This window comes from Meleagris gallopavo, chromosome 9 (genome assembly GCF_905368555.1).
Source record: "Meleagris gallopavo chromosome 9, MGAL_WU_HG_1.1, whole genome shotgun sequence".
In the NCBI taxonomy this organism is placed as follows: Eukaryota; Metazoa; Chordata; class Aves; order Galliformes; family Phasianidae; genus Meleagris; species Meleagris gallopavo.
This window is the reverse complement of record NC_139412.1, coordinates 1,781,390-1,794,507: the sequence shown is the minus strand read 5'-3', so window position 1 is coordinate 1,794,507 and position 13,118 is coordinate 1,781,390. Positions and strand designations below refer to the sequence as shown.

Below are 13,118 nucleotides of genomic sequence, written 5' to 3'. Positions count from 1 at the left end.
CGGCTGGGCTCGCGTGGGGGAGCGGAGGTGAGCGGGGGCTCAGAGCGCAGCCGAACACAATGCACGGCCGTACGTGTGAGTGAGCACACGCGGCTGGCTGCGCGGACACGCGTGTGAGCATCAGCACGGACATACGGCCGATCGCGTGGGGGCACGCGCGAGGAGAAAAGTGGACGGATGCACACGCGTGCGCACAGACCCAGGTGAACGGATGCACATACGTGTGCGCGCTCACACATGAAAAACGCATGCACGAGCATGCACGCGCAGGTGAACGGATGCACACGCACGTGCCCGGCACCTCTCCGTGCTCCCCACTCCCGTGCACGCGTGGGTGGATGCGGATCCCCGCGCTCCCACCTGCTCCCCTCGCGCACCCGCGGGCCGCGTTCCCACGCGCGTCCCCCTCCGCCTCCCCAACTCCACGCGCCCCGCTCCACGTGGGCGGTGCACACGCATGTGCGCGGCGCTGCGTGTGCGCGCGTGCTCGGGGCCGCGCGTGGGCCGCCCGCGCGCGGCGCAGCGCAGCGCAGCAGAGCGGCAGAGCGGCGGAGCGGCAGCCGGTGCAGGCTGGGGCTTGCGGCGCAGGGGCAGGGCCGGGGCTGCCGTGCAGAGGCGTCGTGCTGGGGGGGGCCGGGGGGTGCACGGCGTCCTTGCACCGGCATCGGCATCGGCGGCGGCTGCGGGCTGCAAAGGTGCGTGCCGTGGGTTTTTAAATGGGGGGGAGGTGGGGGGGTGGGGGGGTGGTTCGGGTGCGCGGATCTGCGGTCGGATTGAGAGGGGGGAGAGCGGTGGGGGGGCTGCACTGCGGTGCTGCTGCTTTGCCCCCCCCCTCCCCCGTCCCCCCATCCCGTCATAAATCGGCAGCCCACGCTTGGTGCTCGCAGGGGAGGAGGCAGAGCTTGTAGGGGAGGTGGGGGGCTGCAGTGGGTGCCCCGTGATGCAGCCAGGTGGGTGCCCCCCCCACACACACACTCCATATGGGGAGCCCCCATCCCACCCTGGAAGCTCCTCATCCCTTCCTGAGGCAGGAGAGCCTCCCCTTCCCCCCCATCACACCCCAGGGACAGGCACCCACGGGTGGGGGCTGCGGAGGGGGGGGGGGGCAGCACCCCAACGGCACCGGGTGGCAGCGGGGGGACCAAGCAGTGGGGCACCAAAACAAGGAAAAACGTTACAGGAGAAGTTGTGCACCCCAATGGCACCGTCCCCACGGATTCCCACCTCGCGGGGGCTCTGTGCCCCATTTCAGGGCTCCATCTCCCCACCTCAGGGCTGTCCCCCCCCTCCCCCCTGAAGATGGCCGAGAAGCTGGTGGCCGGCGACCTGTTCCTGCGGCAGGCACGGGAATCCGTGTCATCCCTGGACTCGGACAAGCTGTCCCCTGTGTCCCCCGAGGCGGGTGGTGAGGAGTCGTCAGACAGCGAGGGCGAGCAGGAGGGCAGCACCCACAAACTCATCCGGAAGGTGTCCACCTCGGGGCAGATGCGGAGCAAGGTGAGGGGACCCCCACCTCCTGTCGGCCCCGACCCCAAATCTTCGTTTTATTTCCTCCCCGCCGTGGTTACGGGTTGGCAGCTTGCGTGCGGCGTGACGGTTTGGTAGGTCCTATAGAAATATGGGGTGCTGCTGTGGGGACAGGAGGCCGGTGTAGGTCTGGGGGTGGCAGAGCCCCCAGTGCTGTTTGGGATCGCTGGATCTGTGCTGTGCTGTGCGTGGTTGTGCTGTGGGGTCCCCTTATCCCCCAGGCTGGGTGGCAGCATCCAGCACTTCACCATGCAGGAGGCAGTGCTGGAAAGGGAGCACGTATGGCATCCAGCGTGGCCCCCATGCAGCCAAATGGGGGGGCAGCACCCCACAGTCCTAATTAGCACAGAGTTAATAAGGGAGAAACCAGTGGTTCCCGAGAGATGCCTGGTTTAGCAGCGAGGAGGGGAGAGCTATTTTTGGGCGTCCTCAGCCATCCCTGCTGCTGGTAACAGGGGGCTACTGAGGTTTTAGGGTCCCCACCCCACCTCTTGGGGTTCGTCGTGCCCCCATATGGTGCTGATGTCTCTCCTGGGGACAGGACAGGGCAGACATCCCATCCCCATCCGTGCTGCGTCCATCCCCATCAGCGTGCACCCCAAATGCCAAAGCCCCAACCCCACCCCCATCCATCCCAGCCCCCCGTCCCCCACACCCCAACTCGTGGGCTGTAATTGCGGGGCTCCCCGTGGGGCGCTTTGTGCCGGCCCTGGCGCGGAGGCGTTGAGGCCATTGTGCTCAGTGACAATGACAGCTGCCAGGCGCAGGTGCCCCTGCAGGGCTGAATGGCCCCAGTGCAGGAGGGGGGTTGCTGCCACCCCCTCCTCCTCCTCCTCACTGGGGCTGAGGGCTGCCGGTTCCCTGGAGAGCTGTGGGCATCAATGGGAAACTGGGGATGGGAACGTCCCCCACCCCTGGCAGGGCAGTCCTGGGGTGTCACCTGCTGGAGTAACCCGGGGGACAACACTGGTGGCGCTGGGCTGAGAAGTGTCACCGCAGAGATGCTGGGCTGCAAATCGTCTCTGAGAGCCGCTGGCAGCTGCCCATGTGCTTTGGGGTCTCCCTGTGTGCTTGAGGCAGTCCTATGTGCCCCTGCTCATTTTGGGGGTCCTTCTTTGTGCTTTGGGGTCCCCTGTGTTCTTTAGGGGGTCGCTTGCAGGCCCTTAGGTTCCCTGTGCCCTTTGGGGTCCTCTGCATGCTCTTAAGTCAGCTGCATGCTTTGGGGACCCTCTATATGATTTGCAGTCCCCTTCATGCCTTGGGGTCTTCTGCATGCTTTGGAGACCCCCTGCATGCTCTGAGGTCACCTAGATACCTTGGGACCCCCTTGTGTGCTTCGGGGTCCTCCTATGTGCTTTGGGGTGCCACTGTGTGCTTTGGGGTCCTTCTGCATGCCATGAGGTCCCTTGTGTTCTTTGGGGCTGCCCCACATGCTTTGGGTTCCCCAGTGTTCTTTGGGATCGTGGCATCCCCTGTATGCTTTGCAGTCCTCCTGTACACTTTGGGGTCCCCTGCGTGCTGTGAGTTCCCCCCATGGAGACATCCTGATCCCCCACTGGGAACTCCGTTGGTCAGCTCACAGGGACATCATCTCAGGTTCACGGGATACCACCAGCACCAGAGCCCAGCCGTGCCCCAGCTCCCCACACTGCTCCCAGCCTGTAGGGACGTGCAGAGGACAGAGTGGCTGTGCCTGGGCCACCAAGATAGCCCGGTGCCAGCAGCCGGATGTCTGCGGGGTGCCTCACCCCGACGCATTTTCCGTTCTGCACACACTGCGTCGCCATCCCCCATTAATTCTGCAGCCCCTTTTCATGAACTCGGCACTGAAACCTTGCAGGGGTTCCCACAGCGCCGGGGTTTGGGGGCTGCAGGGCTGCAGGGTTGCAGGGCATGTCGTTGGGCTGCAGGGCTGGGGCTGAGCCCGGAAGGGCCCGTCGTGTTGCACAGCTGATAAGGTTTGCAGCCTCCCGCAGCCCCAGCCCTACTGGCGCTCTGGTGGTGCGGGGTCAGACCCAGCGGATCCCTCTGCGTGCCCATGGGGTGATGCTGGTGAGATGCAGGTTGGTGCTGTGATGCGTGCCGAGCCCCCTCTCCTCCTCTTTCTTTTGGGGCTTTTTGCTCCGATTCGGGGTGTTCTGACGTGGGGGTGGGGACGAAAAGGGCTCTGCTTTTCGGGTTGAGCAGCCGGGTCACATCCTGCCCGAGCCTCGCATCGCTCAGAGCTGCTCCCGCTGCGGTGCTGGCACCCGCCCTGCAGGATCGTGCTGCCCGCCTGGCCCCCGGCCACGCCGAGCTGGGCTGCAGTGCTGGCTCCGACCCCGCTGTGCCTGCACCATGCTGCAACCCCTGCTCCTGAGCATCAGGATCCCCCCGTTCCCCCCCTGCTCCTTCCCACCTGGACACCCCTGCATCCTCCTGCGCATCACCACCAGGAGGTCCCCGTGTACCATGCTCCTCATTATTAGGAGCTCACCGTGTCCCCTTACTTCTCCCCCCACCGGGAGCCCCCCACCATCTCCCTGCATCCCCCACTCCTCACCATTACAACTTCCCACGCCCCAACGTTCCTTCCCATCATAAAGCCCCCCATGTCTCCCTGCTCACCACCAGGATCCCCCCATGCCCCTCTCCTCTCATCACCGTGACCCCCCGTGTCCCTCCATCACCACCCCAAGCCCCCTGCACCCCCACATCCGTCACCATCAGGATTCTCCAATGTTCCCTCATCATCATCCTCCTGTCCCCATGATCATTATTGCCATCCTATATCACTTGGTGGGGGCTCCTGGGAGCTGATGTCCCCATGTCCCCACAGAAGAGTGTGAAGGAGGGGCTTCTGCTGAAACAGACGAGCTCCTTCCAGAGGTGGAAGCGAAGATACTTCAAGCTGCGGGGCCGGACTCTCTATTATGCCAAGGATGCTAAGGTGGGCTGGGGGGGGTTCTGAGCCCCCGCTGAGCTGGATTTGGGTTTGCAGCAGTATTGAGCCCTACTTTGTTCCCACAGTCCCTGATCTTTGATGAGGTGGATCTGTCTGACGCCAGCGTGGCTGAGACCAGCACCAAGAACATTAACAACAGCTTCACAGTGAGGCGGAGGCTTTCTGTGGGGTTTGGGCTGGCTGTTGTGGGGTTTGGGTGGGCTGCCGTGGGGTTTGGGCGGGCTGCCGTGGGGTTGAGGTGGGTCGCCTTGGGGTTTGGCTCTCTGTGGGGTGGCCTTGCAATGGGCTGTGGCACTGTGGCTCGTGGCAGGTGATCACGCCGTTCCGCAAGCTCATCCTATGTGCCGAGAACCGTAAAGAGATGGAGGACTGGATCGGGGCCCTGAAGTCAGTGCAGAAGTGGGAGATCCACGAGGTGGGATGGCTGTGTGGGGTCAGGGAGTGGGTCCCCGGGGCTGGCAGTGCCAGGATGATGGGGTACTGGGAGGGTCTGTTGGGATATCGGGATGCTTGGGTGGACCAAAGGGACTGTGAGATGCTGGGACGCTGAAATAGCGGGATGCTGGGAAGGACTGCAGGGATGTTGTGTTGTCGGGAAGGACCGCTGGGATAGCAGGATGCTGGGAAGGGCCACTGGGATGTGGGGGGGCCCAGGGAGTCACAGGGCCGTGGCTGCAGCTGGGCTGTGCCCCACAGGCCACGCAGTTCAACATGGAGCACTTCTCGGGCATGCACAACTGGTACGCCTGCTCCCATGCCAGACCCACCTTCTGCAACGTGTGCCGCGAGGCGCTCTCAGGGGTCACCTCCCACGGCCTCTCCTGTGAAGGTGGGCACCCAGGGGTTCCCTGGGCCAAGGGGGTGGTGGAAAGGTGGGGCCAGGGGCCGTCCTCGCCCCTCACCTGCTCTTCCAAACCCCACAAGTGTGCAAGTTCAAAGCGCACAAGCGCTGCGCCGTCAGAGCCACCAACAACTGCAAGTGGACCACGCTGGCGTCCATCGGCAGCGAGATCATCGAGGATGAGGATGGGGTGAGCATCCCCACTGCGGGGCCATCGTCACAGGGCGTGACGTGGTGACCGACAGTTGTCCCTGCCCGCAGGTGGCCATGCCCCACCAGTGGCTGGAGGGGAACCTGCCTGTGAGCGCACGCTGTGCCGTCTGCGACCGGACCTGTGGCAGCGTGCGGAGGCTGCAGGACTGGAGGTGCCTCTGGTGCAAAGCCATTGTAAGGACGTGTGCCCCCTGCATCCCCTGGGGACGGCGAGGCTGCGGGTTGTCCCTCAGCTGACACAAATGCCCCCAGGTGCACAGTGCCTGCAAGGAGCAGTTCGGCAGGAGGTGCCCCCTGGGGCAGTACAAAGTGTCCATCATCCCACCCACCGCCCTGAACAGCATCGACTCGGATGGTGAGTCGGGAGGGGACGCACCGTGGCCGTGCCATCAGTAGGTTCCAGAATGAATGCCGCCCAGGGATGTTCCCACACCGCTTCCCTCGCCCTATCTGCTTCTCTATCCGGAGGGGTCCAGCTGGCCTCAGCCGAGCAAAATCTGTTCCTCTCCTCCGGATATTCCTTCTCGTGTTCTTTAATGATTTCCACCGCTCCGCTCAGCCGGTGGCTCATCTGCTGCTCGTTACTCATCGAGATGCTGTCAGGGCAACCGTCACGCGGTTCTCCTCCCTCCTCAGAGCTGTGTCTGCTCCATCCAACCCGGGGACTGGGAATGGGGCGGCCGAGGTGTCCCTGAGCCGGCTGCGGGCCAGCCCCTTCCATCCTGTGCTGTGGGCACATCGCATTCCCCATCTCATTTCTTTAAAAGCATGCTGCTGGCTGCCAGCCTCCCTGAGTCATCTGCAGAGCTGGGGGGGGACACGGCAGCCTTTGGCAGTGGCTGTTCCCCAGGGCCACCAAATGCCACTAAATCTGGGTGGGGATTCCCACCTGGATCTGCTGGGTCAGTCCCTGCAGTGAGGGACGGACCCCTCTGTGCCCGTTGCTGTGGTTGCAGCTTGGGGACAGGAGCCAGCCCGCTGACTCACTGTGCCTGCAGGGGCAGTGCTGGAAGAACCAAACTTGGCCTGTGTGCTGCCCTGGCACAGCCTCGCCTGCCCTGGCCCCATTCCTTTTCCCATCCCATCCCATCTCCTTCCCCATCTCCGTTTCATCCTCATTCCCATCTTCCTCTCATCTCCACTCCTATCCTCGCTCCCATCTCTGTCTCTATCCCATACCATCTCCCTTCCATCCCCAACCCCATCTCCATGCCCATGCTTTTTCCCATCCCCATCTGATCCCATTCCATCTATATCTCATCCTCCTCTCCTTCTCCATTCCCAATCCCATCACGTCTCCTTTCCCATCTCCATTCTATCCTCAGTCCCCATCTCCATCCTATCCCACCCCATCTTCATTCCATCTCCAACCCCATCTCTCTGCCTTTTACCATCCCATCCCATCCCATCCAATCACATCCCATCCCATCCCCTTCCATCCCATCCCATCCCATCCCATCCCATCCCATCCCATCCAATCAACATTCCATCCCCTTTTCTTTTCCCATCCCCATCCCTGTTCCTGTCACCTTCCCCATCCTTATCTCTGTCCCATCCCCATCTCCATCTCATCCCACCTCTGTCTCCTACTCCTTTTGCAACCCCTCTCCATTCCCATAGCCCCCTGCTTACTCTCCTTCCTGCCTGTAGGGCTGGATGCAGTCAGGGCATCTTCTGACCTCCAGAGGTGCCTCCTTCAATGCCTTCAGGGCTGGGGACAGCGCTCATGTCCGTGTGTCCTCACAGGGTTCTGGAAGGCCACCTGTCCCTCCTCCTGCTCCAGCCCCCTCCTGGCTTTTGTCAACTCCAAGAGTGGGGACAACCAGGGCGTCAAGTTCCTGCGCAAGTTCAAGCAGTTCCTCAACCCTGCCCAGGTCTTTGACCTCATGAACGGAGGCCCACACCTGGGGTGAGTGCTGGCACGGGGGTGTCACCTGCAGGAGCCCAGCAGGACCCCACAGCCCCCTCTGCCCCCTGTTCCAGGCTGCGCCTCTTCCAGAAGTTCTCCACTTTCCGCATCCTGGTGTGCGGTGGCGATGGCAGCGTGGGGTGGGTGCTGTCTGAGATCGATGCTCTGGGGCTGCACAAGCAAGTGAGTGGTGGCAGGGGGACGACGGGGACAATGGGGACAATGGGAATGATGGGGACAACGGGCTGCCACCTCCCATCTTCGTCTCGTGGGGACAACTGGGCTGAGGGACATCCACCTCCCCATCCTCACCCCATGGGGACAACAGGGATGTGCCCATGGTGACGTCCCCTGCAGCACTGAGGTGTGGGGTACCCGCAGGGTGGGGGCAGGGTTGAATCCCGTTCCTGTTCTGCAGTGTCAGCTGGGCGTCCTGCCCCTGGGCACTGGTAATGACCTGGCACGGGTGCTGGGCTGGGGCAGCCTCTGTGATGATGATACGCAGCTGCTGCAAATCCTGGAGAAGCTGGAGAGGGCCACCACCAAGATGCTGGACCGGTGAGCTCTGGGGAGACCTGGGCATCCCTGCATGACAGATGGGGCCAGGGGATTGTGGCATCCCTGCTCTCTGCTTGGCAGGTGGAGCGTGCTGACCTACGAAGCCCCCAAGCAGTCCCCACCCGCCCTGAAGGAGGAGGAGGACGGAGACTCCAACATCCAGGTGGGCACTTCTGGGGACGGGTCCCTGCCACCCTGAAACTGATGCTGAATGGGGGATGTTATGGGAAGGGGACAGCATGGCATGGGATGAGCATGGCGGGGCTCAGACTGCTGTGTGTCCCTGTACTGAGGGGATGGACACAGTGGCATGTCCCAATCCTGGCTTGGGACACCCATCCAGCTGTCCTCTCCCCAGGCCCACATCTCCCACTACGCCGACTCCGTTGCCTTCCACCTGGCCAAGATCCTGGAGTCAGACAAGCATTCGGTGGTGATTTCATCTGCAAAGTACGGGGTTGCTGGGGATGGGCTGCTGGGGATGGGTCCACCCAGGGCACCACTGGTCCCATGACTCCCTGACTGCTTCCCTTGTCAGGTTCCTCTGCGGCACCGTCAATGACTTCGTGGCTGAAGTTGGCCGTGCCTACAAGAGGGCAACTGAGAACAAACAGGAGGCAGAGCTGATGGCCAGAAAGGTGGGTCTGGGGGGAGTGGGTGTGTGCATGCCATAGGGGTGCCCAAGCTCCTGGAGTGCTCAGGAAAGTATGAGATAGTGAGGCACTTTGGGTGCCCAGAGTACCCAGGAAGCTGGGTGCTCAAGTTCTTAGGGTCCCAGGCACTTAGGTTGCAACCCAAATACACAGGATTTCCAGGTAAGCACATGGTGCCCAGGCACTCAGGGTGTTCAAGGGTGCCCAAGCACTTGGGGCACTCGGGGAAGCATGGGGTGCCCAAATATTCAGGATTTCCAGGCACTTGGGGCACCCAGGTAGCTATGAGATGCCCAGGCACTTGGGCTACCTAGGTAAGCACGTGGCATCCAGGCATTTGGGGTACTTGGGCAAGCATGGGATGCTCGAACAATTGGGTGTCCAGAACAGCATGGGATTTGGGGTGCCCATCCCTTGGGGTTCCCATGCCTTGGGGTGCCAGGCAGAGGGCTGAGCTCCTGGCCACCCCACAGTGCGCCATGCTGAATGAGAAGCTGGACTCGCTGGTGAGGGAGCTGACCGAGGAGGCTCAGGCCATCGTGGTCCCCGAGGGGACCCCGCAGGGCACCCCGACCGATGCCAAGGAGCTGGAGAAAGGCGGCTTCGTCCCCAGCCCTGTGCCCCGCATCTTCAAATCCAAGGAGCAGCTGATGCTGCGGGCCAACAGCCTGAAGAAAGCCCTGCGGCAGATCATCGAGCAGGCTGAGAGAGGTGAGGGGGTGGCACGGGGAGGGGCCGTGCCTCAGTTTCCCCTCTGAATGTTCATCACTGTGCAATCCCAAAGGAGCACCATCCCATCTCCAGGGTGATCCAAAGGCTGGGGCAGGCTGGTGCAGTGCCCCGGGGCTGGGGGCAGCTGTTGGGATGCTCTGGCCCCACCGCCATGCTGTGTTTGCCCCCCAGCTGTGGATGAGCAGAACAAGCAGACCCAAGCATATCAGGCCACCGCGGTTCCCAGCAAGAAGGACAGCTCAGAGGAGCTCAACAAGGAGGAGGAACGGCTCTGTAAGGCGCCCATTTGGCACGCAGCATCTTTTAGGGAGGGCTGCTTAGGGGAGCAGCAGGGTGGGCTCACTCAGCAGCCACCTCCAACCCACCCTGCAGGCTCTCGGCGGGAGACGGTGACCTCGGCCACCTCATCCATCCTCCTGGAGCGGCCAGACACTTTTGGCAGCTTACAATTCCCTGAGGATCCCGGTGTGCTGTGAGTTTGGGGTCACCCCAGGGCTCTGTTGGGTTTTTGCTTCGTACCCTGGTGCCAGCCCTGCTGCTTTCAGGCACTTCTCGGAAAAATGTGTCATGAACAACTACTTTGGCATTGGCCTGGATGCCAAGATCTCACTGGAGTTCAACAACAAGAGGGATGAGCACCCTAAGAAGTGCAGGTTGGCTGAGACCCCCCCCGGGAAAAATGTGGGATGCGTGGGTACCCCCCAGCCCAGCTCCATGGTGCCCATGCTGGGAGGGATTGCTGGGATGGATCACCGGGATGCTGGAAAGGACTACTGGGTTGCCAGGATGCTGGGAAGAGACTGCTGTGAGGGACTGTCTAGATGCCAGGAAGGATCACAGGGATAGCAGGATGCTGGGAAGGGCCACTGGGATGCCAGGATGTAGGGACACTGGGAAGGACCACTGGGATGCTGGGAAGGGCCACCACGACGCTGGAAGGGAATATGGGGATGCCAGGATGGACCAAAAGGTTGCTGAAAGGGACCATTAGGATGCTAGGAAGGACCGCTGAGTTGCTGGAAGAAATTACTGGGATGCCAGGATAGCGGGATGATGGGAAGGACCACTGGGTACTGAGATAGACTGCTGGGATATTGGGTGGGATCACTGGGATGCTGTGGGGCCGGTGGCCATTCACCTCCCCTGCACCCTGCAGCAGCCGCACCAAGAACATGATGTGGTACGGGGTGCTGGGCACCAAGGAGCTGCTGCAGCGCACCTACAAGAACCTGGAGCAGCGGGTGCAGCTGGAGGTATGGGGTCAGGGTTGGGATCAGGGCTGGGTGGGGGCAGCGAGGTGGCCCCCAGGCTCAGCCCTCTCTTGCAGTGCGACGGGGTACCCATCTCGCTGCCCAGCCTGCAGGGCATCGCCGTGCTCAACATCCCCAGCTACGCAGGGGGCATCAATTTTTGGGGTGGCACCAAGGAGGACAACGTGAGTGCGAGCTGCGGGGTTGGGGGGGGAGCAGAACCCCTCTCTAGCACTGGGGGAGGGGGCACTGAGCCCAGCGTGGTGGGGCCGTTCCCGTGCAGAACTTTGGAGCGCCGTCCTTCGACGACAAGAAGCTGGAGGTGGTGGCTGTGTTTGGCAGCATCCAGATGGCCGTGTCACGGGTCATCAACCTGCAGCACCACCGCATCGCCCAGGTAGGGCCGGGGGGAGCCCCGCAGGGTGCCGCTCTCTGCCAGCTCCGGTGCCAGCCCTGTCTGCCCCGCAGTGCCGAGTGGTGAAGATCACCATCCGTGGGGATGAGGGCGTCCCGGTGCAGGTGGATGGGGAAGCGTGGATCCAACCGCCCGGCGTCATCCGGATCCAGCACAAGAACCGGGCGCAGATGCTGACCAGGGACCGGGTGAGCCGTGCGGGATGGGCTGTGGGGCTGCGGGGTGAGCAGGGTGGGACCTCTGTGCCCCCGCAGGCATTTGAAAGCACCTTGAAGTCATGGGAGGACAAGCAGAAGGGGGAGAGCTACCGTACGGCCGCACGGCCACGGCTCAGCTCACAGCAGTCCATGGAGTACCTGACCGAGGAGGAGAGCAGCCTGCTGCAGCAGCTGTCACGCGTGGCTGAGACCCTCATTGCCAGGTCAGGATGTGGGCGAGGGGCTGCGAGGGGACACGGGGGGGCACGGGGACACTCTGGCTCCATCCCATCCCTGCTGCAGGATCCGCGAGGCCGCCAAGGCACACAAAGGCGTGGAGCAGGAGCTGGCACACGCCGTCAATACCAGCACCTCGGCGCTGAGCGATGCGCTTTGCAACAAAGCTGCCGGCACCCCCGAGGTGAGCGGGGTTGGGGGGGGGTCAAATCCCCATCCTAGCAGACCCTTGGCTTTGTGCTCACCCCTTGCGTCCCCACAGTTTCTCAGCAGGAACGCAGCCGTGGAGGTGGTGCTGAGCATCAAAGCTCTCTATACCGAGACCAGAGCGTTCCTGGAGGGGAAGGCGGTGAGTGTGGGGCTGGGGACCCCCCCGAGCCCTCCAGCCCAGGTGTCCCCCCCGCCAACAGGTGGCACTGGGGCTGGGGACGGTCCCTGTCCCCCACAGCTGGACTCAGCCCTGGAGGAGGAAGCACTGCAAGGCCCCCTAAGCGCATTGGGCCAGGAGCTGCAGCGGCTGCTGGACATCCACTGGCTGGGACCCATCGCCCACCCCAGCGAGGAGGTGGGTGCATATCGGTGGGGGGGGGTTGCGTTGGATGTAAGGGTGGGCTCAGCCCTGTTTCTTCCAGGAGGGTGCCAGCAGTGCCAATAAGGGCAGCTTCAAGCTTCGCCTCAACATCCCCAAGCCCAGGAAGGACAAGGCACAGAAGCAAAAGAGCAACAGTGCGCTCCCAGGTAAAGGAGCTGCAAGTACAAGGGATGAGAGAAGGAGCTGCAGTAGAGCTCAGCCCCAGGGGAGGCTGATTGGGCAAAGGGAGATGGTTGGATACTCCACAGAGAAGTGAAAAAGCCCCATAAAGAGGTGGAGGAACAAGGGACAGCATCTGCCACACTTGTGTGCTGGTGCCCTGCTCCACTTCTGGGGTTTTTCTCCCTTCTAGCGGACAAGTGGGGTGCAGAGGAGGTGGCTGCCTGGCTGGAAACACTTGGGTTAGGGGAGTACAGAGAGATCTTTATCCGACACGACATCCAGGGCTCAGAGCTGATCCTGCTGGAGAGGAGAGACCTGAAGGTACCACGGCCCTCGTTCCCACCTCCTAGATCTCAGCACAAGAGAGCACTGCGTCCCCCTCCCTCCTTCAACCTCACTGCCTCTTATCAGTGGGGACACAATGGTGGGGAGGGAGCTGACCCCAGCCCCTGGTTCACCAGCATCATGCCTGTGCTCCAGCCAGGGGAGCAAGGCTTTGCAGCTCCTCTCTCCCCCACCACAGGACCTGGGCATCACCAAAGTCGGCCACATGAAGAGAATCCTGCAAGCCATCAAGGAGCTCAGCAACCCCCCCTAGGCTGCCAGGAGCTGGGGGGCCTGGGTCCCTGCTGCCCCCTGTGCGTGTGTGTGGAACCCTCTCCCGCTTGCCTTGCTTTGTCTGTTTGTCCCCCAGCATCCCTGGAGCTGCTGCTTCTCCCTGAGCCTCGGGGGCTGAAGGTGCCATCGGGTGCAGGGTCACTACAGGAGCCAGGGAGCTGGGCTGCAGTGTGGGGCCAAAGCAAAAAAGATCTCCCCCTTTCTCTGTCGGTATTTAAGCTGTGTAAATATTTGGAGAAAAGATATTTATTGCTGCTGCTGGTGTCAAAT

The 13,118-nt window shown here is 62.4% G+C and overlaps 1 protein-coding gene across 6 annotated transcripts; it reads left to right on the top strand.

Moving 5' to 3' along the window:
- Positions 1 to 13,105, top strand: DGKK (diacylglycerol kinase kappa). 6 transcript variants are annotated; one of them, XM_085230448.1, is made up of 30 exons: positions 1 to 695; positions 1,300 to 1,497; positions 4,346 to 4,456; positions 4,537 to 4,617; positions 4,782 to 4,886; positions 5,168 to 5,300; positions 5,396 to 5,502; positions 5,574 to 5,699; positions 5,778 to 5,880; positions 7,272 to 7,434; positions 7,509 to 7,617; positions 7,853 to 7,992; positions 8,074 to 8,155; positions 8,351 to 8,442; positions 8,531 to 8,630; positions 9,119 to 9,356; positions 9,549 to 9,650; positions 9,750 to 9,849; positions 9,923 to 10,030; positions 10,534 to 10,630; positions 10,705 to 10,812; positions 10,911 to 11,024; positions 11,096 to 11,230; positions 11,297 to 11,463; positions 11,543 to 11,660; positions 11,739 to 11,825; positions 11,925 to 12,041; positions 12,109 to 12,214; positions 12,421 to 12,551; positions 12,754 to 13,105. In XM_085230448.1, exons 1-30 carry the CDS (start codon positions 249 to 251, stop codon positions 12,826 to 12,828), a joined length of 3,900 nt encoding a protein of 1,299 aa, XP_085086574.1. In that variant the 5' UTR covers positions 1 to 248; the 3' UTR covers positions 12,829 to 13,105. The 6 variants fall into 6 exon arrangements, with proteins under 6 accessions (XP_085086574.1, XP_085086576.1, XP_085086573.1 ...); XM_085230450.1 differs by having other exon boundaries at positions 1 to 203; positions 1,274 to 1,497; positions 11,739 to 12,041; XM_085230447.1 differs by having other exon boundaries at positions 11,739 to 12,041.
- The last annotated feature ends 13 nt before the right edge of the window (positions 13,106 to 13,118 follow it).

What these genes read in the sequence shown, in the direction of transcription:
- DGKK (XM_085230447.1), top strand. Translation starts at nt 249, where the DNA reads ATGCACGAGCATGCACGCGCAGGTGAACGGATGCACACGCACGTGCCC. An exon ending in GAACAGCATCGACTCGGATG is followed by an intron (nt 5,881 to 7,271) that starts GTGAGTCGGGAG and finishes GTGTCCTCACAG; the next exon opens with GGTTCTGGAAGGCCACCTGT. An exon ending in GTGGCACCAAGGAGGACAAC is followed by an intron (nt 10,813 to 10,910) that starts GTGAGTGCGAGC and finishes GTTCCCGTGCAG; the next exon opens with AACTTTGGAGCGCCGTCCTT.